At 36.0% G+C, this 21,527-nt stretch overlaps 2 protein-coding genes across 9 annotated transcripts in view; one reads left to right on the plus strand and one right to left on the minus strand.

Moving 5' to 3' along the window:
• The window catches only part of ccdc146 (coiled-coil domain containing 146), a 98,934-nt gene that overhangs the window by 39,896 nt on the left and 37,511 nt on the right, over window positions 1-21,527 (plus strand). The gene's annotated exons all lie outside the window — the stretch shown is intronic.
• Window positions 946-15,875, minus strand: lrrc17 (leucine rich repeat containing 17). Its single transcript, NM_205539.2, has 4 exons — window positions 15,730-15,875; window positions 9,499-10,337; window positions 5,694-5,849; window positions 946-2,936 (listed from the first exon to the last, which is right to left on the minus strand). The coding sequence occupies exons 2-4, from the start codon at window positions 10,232-10,234 to the stop codon at window positions 2,521-2,523; spliced, it is 1,308 nt and encodes a 435-aa protein (NP_991102.2). The 5' UTR covers window positions 10,235-10,337; window positions 15,730-15,875; the 3' UTR covers window positions 946-2,520.

A 21,527-nucleotide genomic window follows, 5' to 3' on the forward strand; every position in this document is an offset into this window, starting at 1 on the left:
AGTTTTCACTTACTCAGGGCATTTATCACTCAAACCCGTTGTTTGCTTTGCATGTAAAAGCAACTGCCCTCATGTCTTTATAGCATCAGTAATACATTTTGAGTCTGAAGATTTAATTGAACAAACCAAGACAAACATGGGAATTAAAAGACAACAGTTCTCCAAATAGTGGAAAGTTCAGTAGAATCACACCACTGAAATGCTAAACACATCTGTGCCGCTGAGAACAATTAGTAACATTAAAAGATGAGCTCTTCAGACATTTATTTACTTTGATTCTTTGCCATGTTTTCACTCAAATGCATAGAGTCCCCATATGGCCCTCAACCTGAACTACAGATTATTTTCCCCACATATTTCAGACATGCATTCTCTCAAAGCAGTGACAGAAACTGCAACTCCATAATCTTCTCGCATCTGTTTCTTTTCAGACAGGAAAAAAAAAAAAACAGCCCTAGAGAGAATCTGTGGTACTATGCTTACCCTTCCCCCTCTGAAAAAAATGCTTTTCTAATCTTTCAGTCACCTACGGTCAATGTTCTCTCTAGACATATAGATCACATGACTAACTTTCTGTGCAAATGCATGTTTTAAATTTTTAGACTGTAGACGTTTATCTTTGTGCAAGATGTTGAAGATTTATTTTGAGCTACAAATGAGCATGTGAGTTCTATGTGGTCGCTTTTCCGAAAATATAGAAATTTATGCTATCTATTTAAAAAAACATAATAAGATATTTAATCATATTTATTTTATTCTAATTTTTACATTCATTATCAATTTCAGAGCCCACTTTTTATTTCTGAAGAGAACTGAACCGAGATTGCTTTCTTGTTAATCAGCACATGGAGTCAATTAAAACCAGAATCAATGTCTTTGACCGATTTAAATGGCATATTTTTTCAGGGGTTTGTATGTGCAAATAGAGCAGTTTAAACACAATCATTTTACAAAGCAACAGTTTAATTATTTGTATAAAATGAATGCAGTAAAGGGCCCATAAATGTGCTACTTCAGTAACACAATAACAAAAGCAAAGAAATAACCACATCAACAAGTAATAAAAAACACGCATTTTTCTTGAGACATACTCAAACCCTGGGTAGAAAATATTACTTATTGATTTAGAAGTTTTTAAAAGTAACCATGCAAAGGTAATGAAATTCTGCTGTGGCGTCCCCTGACAAAGCAGGGAATTAAAGCCTAATGAAAGTAATCATCCAAAGGTAAAAAGTGGACATTAGACAAAAATAGGTGTAATAAAAAAGCCAATTCATGACCTGTTAATAATATTGTTGCATGTAGCTTAACTCAGGGGCTTCCAAAGTTTTCAGCTTGTGACTTTCTAAATAACAATTCCACTGACACACGACCCACTATCCTATGAGGTGGTTTTAAACATACAAACTTTGCACACAACTCCAATAGACCTAAATAAACACTAGCATAGAGTATGCAACAGTTTAACAACTATATCATTTTTATGGCCATTATTTGTTTAATTTAATATTAACCTCACTTAACAAGACTGGTGGGCACAATGTTTACAGCACAATTCTATTCTTAGTTTAATTTTGATGACTCCCGCTTGGAGATCCTCCATGTTTAGTCGTGGCCTTTTTTTAATGTATGTGAGTGCCGTAAAGGTGTCAAAGTTTAACATTGTGTTGTAGAATCAATCTTCTGGAACTGTTGCTATCGATGTGTTGTTAACGCAAGTGGAAAAAACAATCCAAATGCTGATGGCTTTTTTTTTTTTGCATGTTGTTTTTTAATGTTTTAATTTTTAACTATTAAATACTATTTTTCTAGAATTATTTTGTAGTTTAAGGATAAAATATGGTAACTTTAATAGTTTATTAAATGGATTAGATTTTTGAAAGTGACCAAGCGACACCCCCTCATTTTTCCACCACCCTTCACGGCGTCCCGACCCCCCATTTTGGGAACCACAGGCTTAATGTGACAGTTCTTTTAATCTATCACGGAACACTTTTTATATTTCATTCATTTTTAAAACAATACTATAATAGCGGCTTAAGATTAAAACTTTAGAAAACTGGTTTCAAAGTTAAAGTTTTCGAAAAATAGTACCATTGTTGTCTGAGCGTAATTGTGTTTATGAAATGTGTTCATGTCAATGTACATGTTGTTATAACTTTGAGATCCTAAACATACTAAAATCAAATTTCAGAAACGCTAAAATTGTGGAAACAAATAGTTTGTTTTTAGCTGAACTATTAGACATCTGTGATTGTGTGCATATTTAATGGACAAACATCAAACTCATCAATGAATAAAAAAAATCAATATGTACTTTTATTTATCATGATTCAATTAAAAAAGTACTCATAAAACACAATACGTAAACATCAGCTGTTCTGATTGAACTGAAAGAATCTGTAATTGTGACAGCATGATAAAGTTTCACCTCTCTTGTAGTCTGAATTTTGCTTGGAAAACCATTTGTTCACAACATTTTTTTTAAAAGAACGAAAAAATTCCCAGCAGCATCACAGTTTAATTCAGACGAATGATCTCAAATTTCTTGTGCCCTCTGTAAGGTCTAGGCCCCTCCTCTTCATCTATCTCAGCAGTGAGCTCAAGAGGTGTGTTGCCTGCCAAGTCAGTGTCAGGAAGGTTGCCCAGCTGCTTGTCTTTAGGACACTCCGCGTTGTATGTCTTCACATAGTTTTCTACCGGCCAACCACGAAACTCTTCTGGTTCACTGCACACTAGACCTGTGTGGGATACATCAGGGTGATGTTTCAGCCAGTAGATCAAGTAATGGATGTTGTAATCACAAATCCAGGGATTGTCCCCTAGTGACAGCCTCTTCAGGAAGTACAGGTCCTCCAAAACGCCATATTGAAAATATCGCAAGCTATTGTTGGACAGATCCAGTTCTCCCAAGTACAGCAGGCCTGTAAAAGCAGCTACCGAAACAGAAAAAACAAAAAATAAACAATAAGTACAAAGACGTTACACTCTTATGTTCAAAAACATTTTGATATCTAAAAGTAATAATAAAAAACAACAACAAAAATAATAAAATATTTGAGGACAAAGTACAAATTAATCTGTATTGACTGCATGTTTTATTTTACCAAAATTATGTAAACTTATAATACAAAACACGCTATACAGATTTCTGGTAATGTAATTTTATAAATAAAATAAATCGATATAATTATTTTCATGTTTTTTAAATGGTCTCTGATGCTGTCAACAACACTTATAAGTTGCTTAAAAGCTTAGTTCACCCCAAAATGAAAATTCTGTCATCATTTACTCAAGCCATTCCAAACCCAGTTTGATTCATCTTCAGAACAAATTATTATATTTTTTATAAAATGTAAGAGATTTCTTCCATGTCGAATATTCACACAAAATTGTCATGGCAAAAGTATATAAAGAAATAATAAAAATAATTAATGTGAATGAACTTAACTCTTAACTACAATCACTGTCAATGTTAATCAGATGTAATTTCAAAGCTCACAAAAAGATAACCTCATTGCTTTTTAAACACAAAGCAAACATGCTTGAGCGTGCGTGATCAAATTTAAATGCTGTTCATTGATTATTTTTTAGAACAAAAGCCTAAAAAACCCTGTTAATCATTACATGGTATGATTAGTATCTCTGATACTATCTTTGGGGGCCATAAAAATATGTTGTCCCTTAGAATTGTTTTAACTTACCCCCGCTTATCGGCGCCTCTGCCTATAGAATGTAATGAAAATGACAACTGGCACGATTCCACAGTCAGTCATGTTATTATCATCAACTACTTTTTTGATAAATACCCGCAATCCAGTTGTGCCTTTAAGTTCTTCAGTTAGGATATACGTCTAAATGAATTAACACTGAAGTAAATGCAGTCTGCTTTCTAAGCTGTCAACAGAAGGAAGACTTCGGCTCCTGAGTCAGTGTTATCATCCCTCTCTAGGGATCCATTAGTCGACCCACCCTGCTGGTCTGTTCATCAGAGCCCAACTGACTGTGATTAAGTGCATTTTTTAAGGCAGTTTAGAAAGGCTTAAGTGTCTTATAATTATAGCAACATCAGCAAGTACTCGGTTTTTGTTTGTATTTCTCTCTATGGTGAGAGAAAGACTATAATGTGAATTCTGTGTATGGCAACAAACGTTTGCAGAAGCCTTTTTGGGACTCAATCGTAAAAAATGCAGGAAAGGGAATCCAGTGGTCAGTTGATTAAACATATGTCATTTAAAATTACTTTGAGGAAATTTGAAATGGATTTGAATAACCAAACATAGTGGAGTGTACAGATCTGACAGACTCTAGAAATAAAATTGAACGAAAACAGATTTAAACATTCATAGTTTCTTGGTAAACCTTTATAATAGCCATCATTAAGATCATTAGCAAATGTCTAATCAAATTATACATCATCTCAAGAGATTCTATTTGTTGAAAACAGGCTGTAAAGTCCTTTTGTATTTCATAGAAGAAAGATTACAGGATTCCAAAAGCTGCTAAATGCAACTACTCAGCAAGAAACTGCCTACAAATGTTTACAAGTAATTGTATTCAGTGAACCCCCTGCTCTGTTTACTTTAATTGCTTGAAAGGCTTGAATTTTAACATGCTGATCTTTATTGCTGTCTCCACAATAACAAATGTTTATAGTTGTGGTGCATAGTTGAGGCACACTTTGATTTTCCTCATGACTTCTTTTCTTTACTTCCCCCAAAACCCCTCATTGTAATTATTTTAGGAATGATCATGGGACTCTGAAACCCTTCTACTTGTGGAAGGCATTGATTCCTTCACTGCAATTCATACAGCCCTCATGACAAAATTAACCACTATTGTAATTGATTGTAAATACTATCGTGTTTTTGAATCATACTATGGTAAAGTGTTATTAAACCGTATATATTATAGGATTTACAACAGTATTTTATAATGAGTACTATTAACTGTGGCGAGGCAGTGGCGCAGTAGGTAGTGCTGTCGCCTCACAGCAAGAAGGTTGCTGGTTCAAACCTCGGCTCAGTTGGCGTTTCTGTGTGGAGTTTGCATGTTCTCCCTGCCTTCGCGTGGGTTTCCTCCGGGTGCTCCGGTTTCCCCCACAGTCCAAAGTCATGTGGTACAGGTGAATTGGGTAGGCTAACTTGTCCGTAGTGTATGAGTGTGTGTGTGTGGATGTTTCACAGAGATGGGTTGTGGCTGGAAGGGCATACGCTGCGGAAAAAAAACTTGCTGGATAAGTTGGCGGTTCATTCCGCTGTGGCGACCCCTGATTAATAAAGGGACTAAGCTGACAAGAAAATGAATGAATGCTATTAACTGTATAGTGAACAGAAAACTGTGATAAATAATGCAGTATAGTATAGTTTTTACTACCGTAAACTGCAGTGTATTTTAATACTAAATTCCTTTGTATAGCTATAACTATTTATATGTTATAAAGCTGTATTATTACAGCAACTATTCTTGTTCAAAAGGAATAAAGTACTTTAAATTACTATGGTATTTTTTTCAAATGGGAGTACATAGGGCAAAAGTGGATTTTTCCACTTTTTTTTTTTTTTTTTGGAAAATAATGTTTTCTAAGTGACATACCATGGATTTTCTAGCCAACATACCAGGTGACTTAATGTTTCTTGCACTTTATCCATCATTCTTTATCCTTTTAACTTTAAAAAAAGCCCACAACTCACCTGTGTCGATGCTTTCCAGACTGTTTCCACTCAGGTTCAAGAGCTTAAGCTCTTTAACGTTGACAAACTCCTTCTGTCTCAGTTGCTTGATGGTGTTTCTGGATAAATCCAATTTCACAATATCCAGAGGGATGTCAGCCGGCACAGTTTTAAGATCTGTGGAAGAGAGAGTCAAATCACTGTAATTACGTAGGCCTTTGACAACAGCTCTTTCATAATTAGCACGGTTTGACTGATTGACAGTGCATTGCATCCAGCAACAAATGCTGTTTCACGCTTTGATTCTCAAAGGAATATTGTGTTGTACAAAATTCCCCATGTGCTTACAAAGTACTTTGATGAGCTTTCTATATTTCCAAATGATTTCCAGCAGGCTAACCATACATGGAAACATCTGTCATGACAATTGTTGAAAGTTCTGAACAGTTGCCTCCTCGTAGGTGGTCTTTTAACGTCATTTTCTAAGACACTTACTGTACTAGTGATGGTATTCAAACTAAGTAGTATCTGTATATGGATTTTAAATTGTACGCAAAGCATGTGTGACAGTAATCGTTGCGATGGGAGCACTATTTATTTTGGAAGATTCTGGGCACTCGAAAGCAACACTTTAGCAGGCTCCAGCAAACCATGCCTGGCCATATTTATTTATATCACCACGGAGAAAGCTATTGAAGCCGTACACATGGCACACGTTTTGTGGCAACACTCAAAACTCTGTGAGGCATCACTGTCTGTGTTATATTCGGAAATGTTATCGTGGGACTCGTCAGCTTGACGTGCAAAAGCAATGCAGCATGCAGAACAGATGCAGCTGCACTTCCTGCTTGAACCCGCCAGAGCACCTGTTTCAAACCCCAGAGCACCTTCAACAAGAGATCTCGCTTAGATTTTACGTTTAACAATTTATATTAACAGAGATTTTATCCACAGCTACTCCTAGAGTAGATTTTACACTATTTGACTGTGTCTCAGGGACCTGGAGACTAAATTGTCTCCAAAAAATGATCCTGCCGTTATTCTTGTGACTAACTAATTCAGGGAAAAGCCTTCCCAGAAGCTGAGATCACTAATACTTGGCTTTCAGCCTTCTGCTCTTGCCACAACATTCCTGTAAGGGCTTTCTGCAATTAATACTGACAAAAGAAATTTCCAGTTATCCCTTAGGTCCCGAAAGAGATGATGTAACGCTATAAAAGTGTGACTTTTTTGTTTGGTGGAGTGTTTCAGAATGCCCCCCTCAACTCCAGACTGCTGACTCACTATTTCTGAACAAGTCCAAATCCCACTGACTTCAAAACCCATCTGACTTCATTTATTTCACATTGACTGTTTTGTATCACGCACGTTTTGCTTGCCTCATCTAACCCTCATGACTTTGTCTTTGGCTTGACTGTATTCAGTCTTGTCAGGGTTGTCAAAACACATTTAGCTCATTTTTCAAAACAAGGAACCTAACTTTATAAGATGGAGAGCTCAAGAATCATGTGCTGAAAATGTGTTTTTTTATGTATATTTATAATGTATATAATGTATATTTGTAGTTTTTACAGATACATTTATTAACAGAAACTGTCAGAGTTAAGCATATGTCTCATGATCACCAGCGATCTAGTAGCTGCAGATCGCTTAAGGACTACAAACCCGCCATTTATAGACTACAAGACACAGTCATACAACAAACACACCTGGATACAGATCAAGACTGATTACACTCTCACAGCTGAAGCTGCTCAAGGACTGATGAATGCACTACATAAGGAGCACCAACATTGTTGCTGAGTCTTGTTATCTGTTAAGTGACACTGACAATAGGGGTGAGGATCCAAATGCAGGGTTTTATTGACAGAATGGTCAGACAAGCAATGATCAACACAGGAGCAAACAGATGTATGAGGGCAACCCAGAGTCGTAGTCGAAATAGCAGGCAAATGGTAAGAAGGCAGGCAGCATACAGGAATAATCAAACAAAACAAAGCAAAGCAAAGGTTCAAAATCCAGAAGGCAAGGCAAGGAAAACGCTTTGTAATGTCACTTAACAGACACTCAGCAACAGTGTTTGTGCTCCTTATGTTGTACATTCATCAGTCCTTGAGCAGTTTCAGCTGTGAGAGTGTAATCAGTCTTGATCTGGATCCAGGTGTGTGTGTGTGTGTGTTATATGACTGGGTCTTGTAGTCCATAAATGGTGGATTTGTAGTCCTTAAGTGATCTGCAGCTAGATCGCTGGTGATCATGACATAATGAATTAAAAATATTTTAGCAGCGAGCAACATGCTTGGGATGGGCTCCTCGGGAAAATAACTGGGTTTTACTGATGGGTTAATAGTGTAATTTTAAATGTAATTACAGAAAATAGTTACAGTTGTATTACATGCAGATATGTAATCAAGCATAAGTACAATGTAAAAACCTGTAAATACACAATAAGAATATTGTAACAAAAGATTAATTACAGTGTAAGTACGTATTAGTTAAGGCCACTTAATATAAAGTGGGACCAGAAACCTTTTTTTGCAGTGTCAAAGAGCTCTTTTACAGAATGTCTGTCTTTTTATGAATGAAATCGGAGAGATGCTTTCTTTGTCATATCTTACAGCCAGCGTTTCATTAAAGCCCCCTCTTGTCCCAAATTGTTCCCCAAAATGCTACAAGACATGCATAAAACACAGACCAGCACTGTCCTCGGATTCCCATGGAGATTCACATGCATTGCCATAGCAATGTGGTATTTCCTATAAGCTTTTGGAAGATGAATGAGCCTTTGAAAGACAGTCACAGATCTTATTTGAGCGTTGCTTTAGTTTTGCTGAGACTTTTGAAAAATAATACAGAGATTCAAGTTTCAGAAAAGTTACGGTGTCTTGATAACAGTCTGAATATGGCATTAATGTGTCCCAAGAGAAGGGTCTCCAGATGTTGTAGCTGGAAAGATACTCATTTTCTTTTTCTCTAGTTCTCTGCATCTTATATTTCATGTTAGCAGACGTTTGTTCCACTCTGCTGTGAATTAGAGAATTTCACCACATGTTGAGTCAGCAGAAATGATTAATGTTTCACAAATCTCTCTTCAGAAATTAATAATATATCATATGTCCATTGAAAGATAAAGTTGACAAAAATTGTCATTTTTCGTCAGTTTTACAGCATGTCTTTGTATGTTTTTTTAAAGAATTAGTTAACCTAAATTTAAACGTAGTTATTAAATTATCTCTCTCACTCAAGCCCCCAAGAGCTTTGTTCATCATTAAAACACAAATGAAGATATTTTAGATAAAATCAGAGAGCTCCCTCATCCTCCATAGACAGTTGTTCAAAGTCCAGAAAAAATACCAAAAACATTGTCAAAACATTGCATTTGACTTCAGTATTTCAACTATAATAATACAAAGCTCTAAAAAAATTGTGTGCCAAAAGAACTGTAAATAAATACTGTAAATGATTAAAATGGAGTTTCTAGGGATCTGAGGAAAGCATTACTCATTGTGAGTGCATATTGTGAAACACTTTGCCATAACCCTATTTGAAAAGTTTAAATTTGCTTGAAAAAACACACATTTTTAAACCAAACCCCTTCATCTTTGTGTCAGACTTAATTACTTAATTGCATTTCATTTGGCTGCATGCCTTCTTTACAGAAAACACTGTATGCACCATTTTGGTCACCGTGGTTTTACCAAATTAGTTTATACATGATTGGATTTTCCTAAACAAGCATAATGTTTTGTCACTTTACAGCCACAAATGTATCTCACTCCCCCTTCTACAAGAGAAAACTGACAATATAGAGCAATCGCTTTCTCACCTCTGTTCCTGCAGTCCATGCGGGGTACAGGATGCATGTAGGTGTGGCATAAAGAGGTTGCGTCAGACTTTTTTTGGGGAGCCGGTAGTTGCTGATTCTCTGGATCCAAAATTGCTTCTTTCTCCTGCTCAGGGGAGCAAAGCATCTCTGCATCCAGCTTCTTCAGTTGCCTCCCTGAGAATTCCCTAGGCTCTGCACAGCGTGCATAATTGCCAATGTTACGATTACTGGGCACTTGAATGAATCTAACCAGGCTGTCCAGCTGGCAGTCACACCTCCAGGGATTATCATGGAGCCGCAAGTACTTGAGCTGTGGCATTGGGATCAGCATGCCTTCGCTCGCCACCTGCAGACGGTTGTGTTGCAACAATAAAGTGGTGAGCTTGCTCAGGCCGTCAAATGCTCCATCATCAATGCGGGAGATTTCATTCTGCTGGAGATCAAGGCTTTTTAGGTTTCGGAAGTGACTAAAGGTATTGTCTCGCAGCACCTGAATCCTATTGCGTGCCAGCAGAAGGTGGTGAATGTCCTCAGGCCAGCCCAGTAGTACAGCTGTCAAGTGGCGCTCTTGGCAGTCAAAGTACTTTTCCCCATTGACTAAAGTTTCCTTGCAGTCTGCAGCAAACCTTTTAGTGGTATGGTCTCGACTCCGTACTCGACGCGCCCTTCCACCCTTTCGTGCCTCGGCTGCCCAGACCACCAGGCACAGCAGCAGCAGACCGCAGAGCAGCCGCATGGCAAAAAGCAGCAGCTGGGTTAACCAGTCAAGTGGAGTCTCAGCACAATCTCAATAAACCGAGAGCTTGTTTAATCAGAGTGAGGAGGTGCCGCTACAGTCCCTGAGAAAAGGCAAACAAAATGTTAGTACCTAAACAACCAAGAATGCAAACACAAGTGAAAAGAACCTTTGTCTTGCAGTTAATTCTTGTAAAATCAGTGCAGGTTAAACTTAAACTATAAAGAAGTATTTTATCTTCTTGACCACATTATAATTTAATGTTACTTTTGTCACATTAATAACAGTGCTGCATATAATGACAATGGCGGATCCTCTTTCACACATATCTGCAAAAGCTCCTACATATACAAAAGTAGTTGCTGAAGCACATCTGGTTCTAGTATCTGCCATTGTTTTCTTGGTTGTCAAGTATTCTTGCAGAATGTGAAACACACACATTTTATAAAATCACATTTTTTTGTAGTTTACACAGAGATCAACAGTCTTATTGTCCAAATAATTAAACTTGTAACTTTTACCATCCCACTGAATGGATGTTTTCAGTACATTAATTAATTTATTGATTATCGTCAACAACTTTAGAATATGCATATATTATATAGAATTTTTAATCTCTAAAATGGGGTAACAGTTAAACGTTAGTTTACCCAAAAAATTAGGTGGTTATTAATTTCCCACCCTCAGATTGTTCCAAAACCTTCAATTGTCTTAGAATCACAAATTAAGATATTTTCAATGAAATCCGAGAGCTCCAAGATCCTCCATAAATAGCAAAGTCCTGGTGCAACATCCTGAAAAACAATCTCCTCAAAACAGACCATATGTCCTAAGTGGTACTGGAAACTAATCAAGCTACAATAATACTTTTGCACACACATAAAAAACTAAAATTATTACTTTATTCAACAATTTCTTCTTTTCTGTGAATTCATTAATGAAAACCCTAGAAGGAAATATGAAAATAAACACATTCTATAGTGAATGTAACCGTGATATATTTGGATTAGAATAAGTGTTAAATTACTGAAATAAATGCACATCTAGGGCCTGTACCATAAAGGAAGATTAACAAGCTAGCCAACAATTTCTTCTCCTCCTTGTCAGTATAGAGCGTGTGTTCATATGAGCTGCACTCTGTCACAATTGCTGATTTAGTCCTCAGATGCTTTTAAGCTTTGTTTCAAAAAGAGGAACGGAGCACCCTATACTGACACTGAAGAGAAGAAACTTTAATTTAGTCATTATTTGTATTGTCGTAAAGTATTCTCGTATCTGGATAATATTCTGGTTGTTTCACTGAAGACACATAAACTGTTTTGAGGATTTTTTATTTATTTATTTTTTGTCAGGACCATTGCTTTCTTTGGAAAGTCAGAGAGCTCTCAAATTTTATCCAAAATATTTTATCTATGTTACGAAGATGAACAAAGGTCTCAAGGGTTTGGAACCACTTGATAAGTAACTTGAGTTTTATGTAAACTATCCATTTCTAAATTTAGTTGCTTTATTTTTAGGCCCCAAAAGTGTAAATGAACAACCATAAAAATTTAAAACTCTGTAGTGTAAATGTACCCTTCGACACATATTCATTAATGAAAACCCTAGAAGGAAATATAAAAATAAACACATTCTTTAGTCAATGTAACCATGATATAATTTGGGTTAGAATAAGTGTTAAATTTCTGAAATAAATGCACATCTAGGGCCTGTACCATAAAGGAAGATTAACAAGCTAGCCAGTTAAGTTTTAGTTTAGTTTCCACCAACTCTGTATTTTAGGTATATGTAGCTCAGCTCCTCCTTAATGCAATGGGATCGAAGAGTGATTAAAGTCAAGCTCCCTTCATTTTAGCTAAAACCCAAGATTGGTGCAAACTATACTGAAACTTATGTGACTAGCCAGCTAATCCAGCTTGATGGTACAGGCTCCTGACATCATGGCTGAATTTTTTACCCTGGCTATGCATTAAAGTTCAGCAATTTAATAGTCCATCATAAATAGGTCCTTAGAGTAGGAAAATGTCTTAAAATTAATTACTGTATGTCAAGGATCATGACTGCGTAATGTTTTAATTACAATTGAAAATGATCTAATGCATTTGGATGAATGATTTCCCCAGTGTTTTCATAAAAACCGAACAAACTACAACCCTATTTCTGGCCTAATCCCTTTCACGAGCTCACGCCCTGCTAAGTCAATATTTGCTTTGTGGGGAGACATTTTACATTTTTTATTATTATATAATAACAATGACAAATAAGTGATCTTTATTTCCTTGATGTTTTCTTCTCTCGATTTGCTCGTGTATTAGAGTTACAATAACCTCCCATAAACTTGGCTCTTAGATTTGTAGTGCTGTGTGCTGTGCTCCCATTTTTACTGTGCGAAAACTGTAATCCAATTGTTGATTGACTTCCTCAAAAGTATACAGACTGTGGCTCTGTAGCGCTCGCAAAACATTGCTCTGTTTATTTTGAGTGGTCCAGCGTGTCAATTAAGATGAATGGGAAGGCTAACAGATACTTTCACAATCTGTTATGAATATGAGACAACAGTTTGCTATTTTGAGCACGCCTTTAATTCATCAACAAAAGAAACGGGGTGAGCTGGAAGGCCAGCGCAATCATTAAACTGTGATGCTGTAGTGTACTTTACCAGCCTGATCTTTTTGCTGAATATCTTCCTAAAATAAATTATGAAAAGACTGCTGGTAACCATTCACAACTCTAGCATGCATTGGTCCTTCACACTTGCTGATATCAGTAAAAATCAGTAATTCACAGATGGATTTTGGGGCTTCGGGGCTTTCCCTGTATTTCAAGACACTGTAAAATTACTAACAGGTCTTGGCAAGACTTGTACCTCTGACAAGCAGCACTCTTCCAGTTCATAGTTACGTTATTTTGCAGCTATTTTCACAGATGTAATATGTAATTAAATTGTCAGTTTTTTATTTGCAGGAATAGTTCCATGTTCTCTCTTTCCAGTGACAAAATGGTAAAACTAAGACATCATGTGAACATGCTGTGTGATAATCACAAAACACTTTTTTATGTTTTATGTTTTTTTCTTTTTCTATTTTCTAAAGCCATTTTCTTTAATCATGCGCCAGTTGGCCAATTTAGATGTAATGCATTGCTGTACAAAGGTGCATTTCCCAAGGCTTTACTATGCAGTTCACCTTACATAATACTTACATAATACTGTGCTTTTATACTTGCATCAAACTAAAAGCTGTAGAGTAAAATTTATATGGAATAAAAGATATAGATCAAATTTATTTCATATGAAGGGCCAGAAAACTATATTACATTAAAGTTTCCATGGGTAATATCTTAATTTATTTCATAATATTTTAAAATAGATAGAAACTTTTTAAATGATAACTTATTGGAATACAAAAAACAGAAACAATCATAACACAGTGGAGTTCAATGCTGTTCAATGCTGAATACACTAGTCAAGCTTTGAATTGATTTGCTCACCAAAGTCTCTGCATTGTCGAGTGACAGTATGCACATTTAAACAAAATCTAATTAATTTACGCAATTTACTTAAAACATTAATTTCAGCTTTAACATTAACACAAATAAAGTGTTACATTAGATTTGACAATCTCAAAACATCCCCATCATTCTCCTTCTCCTTTCAGATGGGATGGCGGGCCAAATCAAAGGTTACCATGGGCCAACTTGGGCCTGCGGGTCCTAGTTTTTAGCGTCTCTGGTATAGGTTAAAACAAATGTGAGTTCGCATATTGTCATACTTATGTTTTTAGATGAGTTTTGCCAGTAAGTTTGTCTTCAGATCAGATATATAATGATACTGATGCTGAAATTTCTTGACAACATAAAAACAACAAGAAGATGTTTGTACTTTCAAAATTAGGTCACGTTATCTTTTGTAGTAAGATCAAAAAATGTTGATAACTATATGAAATGGAGCTGACGTGTTTGGAGTTCATGGACAGGACCATGCCTCACTTCATTCAATCATCTACTCCCTAAATTTATTTAAGGCAGAACAGCCTGCTAGCACTGTTCATCTCATTTTCTCAAATTCACCTTTACTCATTCTATTTCATTGTTTCCCATTTACAATCCTTATAACCCTCTCATCCCTCCTAGGTTCAATGTGGGGTGAAAGATGGGGGTCACTCTACCAAAATATTACAGAGATGGTACCCTCATTCTGAGTCTCTAGCATCATTGTAGGACATTCAAACCAACCTACCTACCTACTACCTACATTATTATCTTACTCCCATTTCCCTTCATCCCATTGTCCCCTTACCATCCCTCCTCCATCCCTTTTCATCTCTACATCCATACAATAAAGTCCATGCTGGTGAATATGTTATGATCTCTGAAATGAAAATGATCTCTCGTCATTGAAAAAAGGACACAATTATGAAGAAATAGTATTTATATAATGATCACATTATTATTTAAGGCAACACAAGACAAAATTATGATTCAGTAGCATTATACAATGACAGTTAGCTTCTAAAATTTGATGATAAAAATGCAGGTTAACTCCAGTTATAACAGGAGCCTGCTGTGGAGAAAGCTGGCTCTGAGAATTTCTAATGAAGCAGATATTAACAGGAAGCAGTCAGCATTTCAGGTGAATGATCCAGCATAAAGCAAGCCTTGTGTGAGACTGTGGTTGCCACCATGACATTAGTTTACTTCAATAATAGAAGGAAAGAAGAAGGAAGAGATGGAAAACGTCAATGGGAAATGGAGCAGAACGCAGGCACTGTTCACTGTCCAACATCAGAGGGGGAGTGTGTATTTTCTTTTCATCTCCTTTCCTTTTTTTAATTTCCCATGCCACCCATATTCTAGGTCACCCTGCGTGTTTGAAAATAAATGATTCTGATTAGTTCAGGTCTAAAGAAAAGTTTTTCAGGTTAGAAACCTTGAAAGAGAGAGAATTCAGCCCCCTTCCTCGCAGTGTGTCTGTGAGAGAACACGCTTACATGGCCAGCAGTGCTTAATTAAAACCATTTGAACTTCCTGCCCGGGGAGGAAAAGACTCATTTTTTACATCTATCAAAGAGTTTTCCTGTACTTAGCTTTAAAATGATGTAATGATCAAATCTCGTTTTTCAAATAAAAAACTTACTGAGTATATTTACACAGACGAACCTCTGGACTCACACTGACCAAAATCAATAATTTGATTTTTTTTAACAAAAGTCCACAAGCATGCATTTTTGACTCATCAGCCAGAATTTCTTTCTGGAACAAGCATGTGGAATTGGATGGTGCATCTTGACACAATTGCTAAACAAAATTTTAATACAAACGGGCTTCAGTCAATGCTCAAGTCCCAGCCAAAATCAAGCATGCGAACTCTCTGTTACAAAACTGCAGTCCATTCAATAGAGCAGACATACTGTCTGTCCATCTGCACTGGCACTAAGAGAAAGGCTAACCATTCAGACATGCAAACATGGACAAGTTTAATGTAAGGCATCAATTACCTGTACACAGGGGAATGCATCCAAAATCTCATCCAATCTGTATATGTCCTGTTTGCTGAGCTTTTTGTCCTGTCATGAGCTTTTTGCAGGGCTGGATGCCTGAACTTAGCGTGCCGTTCGGTCTGACTGTATGTGTGTGTATGTGCACGAGCATATGTGTGTGTGCGAGAGAAGTTCAGTGCAGCCCCCAAGCTTGTGCTTGGTTTTAAATTACACGCTGTGCAGGAGAGCAGACCCACATGTCCCTGTTACAACTGTACCGCCTCCAATCTTCCAGCACTTTTAGAGCCTCTTTATCATTCTGATGTCCAAAATACTCAGGATGAGGAAGCCCAATTCAAATGACGTGGACAGTTTTATGTGCTATTCCTTCCCTCAAATCAGAGATAAAACTCTGTTGACCCAAGGTAACGGAAGGTTTCACATTTTTGCAATTTAAATATAGGATTGAAATTGATTTTTTTTTTACCCGAGTTATGAAAATTAATGTTATGGCTGGATGCTTAGAAATGAACAGTCACTCACTTGCCTCATGTTATTGTGCTTAAGAATTTAGTTAAAACAATGTAAATTGCATGAGCAGGATATTTCAAGGGATGAGGGGGAATTTTTAAATGGTGACAAAAAACATGACAGTTGTATCAAAAAGTCAGTGTCTCATTCTAATTGTTAGGTCCATTAAGAATAAAATAGCTGGCAATATTCTGTATATTATGAGAATGCACAGCACTGGAGCCTTAGTGTAAACATGTTAACTGTGCATTTGTCCTGTCAATGACGATGGCAATGTGAATATGTAAACTCGAAAGGTTTAAAAATGGAAAGTGTGAAACAGTAAGAAAACCCAAGGTTAATTCTTAAGGGACCACTCCTCTTTTTAACACTGCCAGAGTTAAAACGTTGAGTTTTACTATTCTTAAATCCTCTCAACTGATTTCCAGGTCCGGCATACAATTGAGTTGGATTAGACCATTAGTATCTCACTCAAAATAACTAAACAGTTTCAATATTTTTCCTATTTAAAGTTTGACTCATATGTAGTTACATTGCGTATGCATATCTCATTCCTGCATAATAATCAAGGGACTTTGCTGCCGTACCATGGCTACAACAGTCGGAATGATATTACATAGTGCCTGAACAATTTACTACTATAGAGACATTTTTGTGTGAGGGGAGCCATAAAATAGGCCTATTTTCAAAGTGTCCCTTTAACCTCTGCTAATTGATGAGCAATGCCAAACGTTAATCAAGTTAAACGAAGATTCTGTTTACCTAGAATGACCCTGGGTTAACTATTAAGAAAGTGAAACGCCATATATCTTTTCTAACTTTTCTTATGCTGCTGTTTATGAGAGCAGTTGCAATGATGTGTTCTTTTGATTATTATTTTTCTTTTGTTTTAATAACCAGCTCACAAGCAGTAAATTATTCCAAATGCATACTTTAATAGGGTAAGAGAAAATGTTATATATTTGGATTTACACAAGAGTTTTTAATTGTTGAATTGAATATTGCTTGAGCCAGAAATGTTGACATCTGTTGATGATCTTAAGCAACTTGACAGTTTTGTCTTGCATTTATTAGATTTATGTTTGAGAGCTGCATAAAAATTAAAAGACATTCTTAAATGTCTTGTTTTTGTGAATGAAATGGTGATTGAGGCACTGGGAGACTTGCTTGCTTTGATATATTGTGTTCCCTTGAGACTTTTAAACATGTTTGTTAATATCACCTCATAAATGAGCAGCACTTACTACCATTACTGGGCCCCTGTGTAGAAATACGACCTGCCCTGCAGTGACAACTTTGATCTGTCTCTTCCCAAAGGATGTTTGTATGTGTCTTTCATTAGACCAAATAAAAATAGTTCCTGACAAGATGTTCATAGTGTCATTGCTTAGAGATGAAAAGGATTTTTTTATATACATCATAACATTTATTTATTTATTTATTTATTTATTTATTTATTTATTATTTATTTATTTATTTAGCTAAAACAATTACTGGCTTGCTTGGTTTGGGACTTATGGAGCTGCATGTATGAATTTGCTCTTTAGTGATTGAGCTTTCAGCAGTGACATTTATATGTAAACTGAACTTCAAATCTGAAAACTTGCCTAAAGCAGTTTCAATTTACTAGAACATTTTGTAAACGCGTTATAGATATAAAGATAAATTGAATTTAATATAATCAGGCTAATTATTCACACAGTTTTTTTGAGCTTTAAATTGTGCTAAAATGTTTTGTTTTGGTATTTGTTTGTAATTTTTGCTAAATTTAGAGTGACATCTCTAAATGTATTTGTATGCATCTTTATATTTAATTTAGTCATAAATTTTAATTTTCTTCAGCTATTTTTTTTTACGGCGGACTCATTTTCACAGTTGAAGCCAGTCATAAAATCCATCTAGTACTGGATAGAAATCTCTAGAAATTTTGAGTGCCAGGTCTTTCCTTTTGCAGTCTGCCAGCAGTTTTTAAGCTGCAATTATGGATAAAATTCATCTTAAGAGATTGACAATTTCTCTAACAGTAGTAAAGTCATTATAGGTTTGAATCCCAGGACGTGCATGAATTGATTAAAATGCATATCTGAAATACACTGTCACTTTGGATACAGTTGTCTGCCTAATGCATACATTTATATGTAAAATGCCCAAAATGATTATGAACCAGATGTTGGAATGTAGTGATATCTTGTCAGTCTACATTACGTTTGTGTTTATAAGTTTTGTCTTCAGATGTACTTTTGATATTAATAGATGCTTGTTTATTCAGATTTTTACTTAACTATTGAGCGAGCAGCTGTTTATTATTTATAGTGTGTAGTTCAATGGCTAGTGGAAAGGACAATTGTTTATGCAAACAGTAATGTTTAAAATGATAAGATCATAATATGTTTTTTTATCAAAATCTTTTTCTTATTTTCCCTGCATGATTCTCTGAAAAAATTCTCACATGCTTTTTTGGCGTTTATCCACAAGCCGATTGTAACTGTATTGTATTGCTGCTGTTGGCATGGATACAGTGCAGCCATAGGGATATTGTTAATTTATATAGTCTCTATTAATGGTCATCTGAGGTTATTAAAATATACTGAAATCTGGAAAATAAATGCAGACAGTCTGGTAGACAGTGCAAAAGCATATTTATGGTAATGCATAATTTACTGTACTGTTATAATTACTAATGTGTAAAAATACCCCATTGGTTTAAACTGTGGCCGGATCCCAGCTGGAATGAACATGGATTCTTCGTTCCTCCACGTTTAGTTGCTCAAGACATGATGTAATCAAACATGCACTCCCAGGAAAAGGAACCATTTGGCATAAAGATTAATTCAGACATTCTCTTCGAATCCCATTCCTAAACAGGCCTGGACATTGCCTGCAAAGCACAGTGAAATGTATGTTAGAACATGTTTTGATGAGTTTTGTCTTGTCTTGTTTTGTTTTTTGCTTTGTTTTGTTTTGTGCAATTTTCATTTAGATCCACAAGACTTCATAACCTTTTCCTTCAGCGTTTTGAATGGACAGGAACCAAAATTGTAACCAGTGAAGTTTGCATTAAAAACTTACTTGCCTAAACTTGTGAAATTGTAAGGGGGAAATCAGGTCAACATTCGTTTTGAATTGGTAAATTAGAGACCAAAAAAATTGTGCTCTTTCAAGTATATTGCTTTCTCCAAAACTTGAGTTAATGGGAATATTTGTTTAAATTTGTTAATGTACTTTCAGTGACAATTTATGTTGGAGGGTGTGACATACTGAAAACTATAACACTCTTTTAGTATGTTTGAAGGCTAATCCTTCATGACCTTTTATCTTTCAGTCTAGACAAAACTTATAGTTTATGTAAAAAGCCAAGCACTGGTTCTTCCAATGATTGAAAAGATGCAGCTGCTGTGGAGGGCATTACGCAGACAGAGAAGACTTTGGGATAGCTTTCAAAGTTTTACTTATATGCATTACACTCAAATTTACCATGAACATTGTTCCCAAGAACAATGTCTGTGGGAGTCTGTGGGAGAGTGTTTCATTCATTCATTCATTCATTCATTCATTTATTCATTCATTCATTCATTCATTCATTCATTCATTCATTCATTTTCCTTCGGCTTAATCTCTTTTTTATCAGGGGTCACCACAGTGGAATGAATCCCCAACTTTTCTGGCATATGTTTTACGCAGCGGATGTCCTACCAGTTACAACCCAGTAGTGAAAAAACAGTGTGTATTTGTACAATAGTATGAAGAGCAGCCTTTGTGCAGATTTGGTTGGCAACTATGGCAAGCTTGCAATAGATCCATTTTCCAGAACCGTTCCTCAGCAAAATGTATGCCAACTTGCCTAGAGCTTCCAAATTTATTGTAACGTTCAGGTTACAAAGACTTTTGCTGTTGATCATGAGACAGTTCTTCAAGTTTTCACTTTATAGGCGCAAATGTCAGACAAATGTAATGGCCGATCAGGAAGACATTGTTTATTAGATCAAAGCTTAATTTTTCTTTCAGTTGTTACTTAAAGGTACACTAGAGTGCATTGTTTCAGTATGCTAAATTATTCTTTGACACCTGCATAGTAGGTACTGTATGTGGTGTAGTTAAGTACACAAATTATCCAGACATGGTTTTATATATTTATTTATAGCCACAGGAATTACCCCTAGAATGCTTGGTTTTGACACTATTTGGAACAGTCTTGATTAATGAGTTGAGCTCTTACACCCCACATCTCATCAGTACCTGCTCTCTCTCTCACACACACACAGACACACACAAACACACACACACACACACACACACACACACACACACACACACACACACACACACACACACACACACACACACACACACACACACACACACACACACACACACACACATACTTCATTTGTCAATATTTTAACAAATTGCGTAGATGCCTTTTTAAATCATTTTAACTGAAGTGGTGGAGAGATTTATTTTAGTTTTTTTAGGATGAAATATAGGCTGAATTATAATTATTCATTCATTCATTTTCTTTTCGGCTTAGTCCCTTTATTAATATGAGGTCGCCAAAATATAATTATACTCAACAAAAGTATTTAGACCTTTATTTTGAAACTTTATTTGCATACACAGGCAGGAATTAATATCAACCTCATAAACAGCCAAGTATTATAAAGTGTATTGGCATTGTTTACGTATATCCCACATTTTGCGTTCTGACTATTTGTGAACACTTGATAGTCATGCATGGCTTCCTTCTTCTTAAGGCCCCAATATACTTCAAGCGAAGTTCTTTTTTGTTCTTTGTTCGAGGGCAATAAGACATTGGAAAAGGCTGAGTGACAGTATGCTCGTTCTGAACATTCAGAACATACTCATGTCACTAATTAGGTGTTTTGCTGGAGGTTTTTCTCCTGTCTGACTATGAACTGTGAGAATACAAAGCATGTCAAAGAAGGCAAAGCTCCACCACACACCCACTGATTGCATAATCGTCGCAAACCTATTGTAGCTCAAGGGTGTTTTGGAACAAAACAATCTGCCTCAAAAAGTTTGCTTCGGTTAGCTGTTTCAAACTGATGAAATTAACCAATAAAGAACTTCGTGGCCAGATTTTGTTTGAAATGACGTCAAATGAGTCTGAGAGTCTAAAATACACATTCAGTTTGTTACAAGTAGATAAAGTTCAAAATAAGCTAAACAAAATAAAGCGATTGTTGTAGTCTAAGAAATGTTGAGAATAAAATCAATTGCTGCCTGGGGTGTGAATATTATCAACCCATGTGGATCATGTTTTGTTT

Source organism: Danio rerio, chromosome 4 (assembly GCF_052040795.2).
Source record: "Danio rerio strain M-AB ecotype USA chromosome 4, GRCz13ab, whole genome shotgun sequence".
In the NCBI taxonomy this organism is placed as follows: Eukaryota; Metazoa; Chordata; class Actinopteri; order Cypriniformes; family Danionidae; genus Danio; species Danio rerio.

Excerpts from the sequence above, each read along its gene's own strand:
- lrrc17 (NM_205539.2), bottom strand. The coding sequence starts at position 10,234 with ATGCGGCTGCTCTGCGGTCTGCTGCTGCTGTGCCTGGTGGTCTGGGCA. Across the intron at positions 5,850-9,498 it reads CATGGACTGCAGGAACAGAG|ATCTTAAAACTGTGCCGGCT; the intron begins GTGAGAAAGCGA and ends TCTCTTCCACAG. Across the intron at positions 2,937-5,693 it reads TCTGGAAAGCATCGACACAG|CTGCTTTTACAGGCCTGCTG; the intron begins GTGAGTTGTGGG and ends CTGTTTCGGTAG.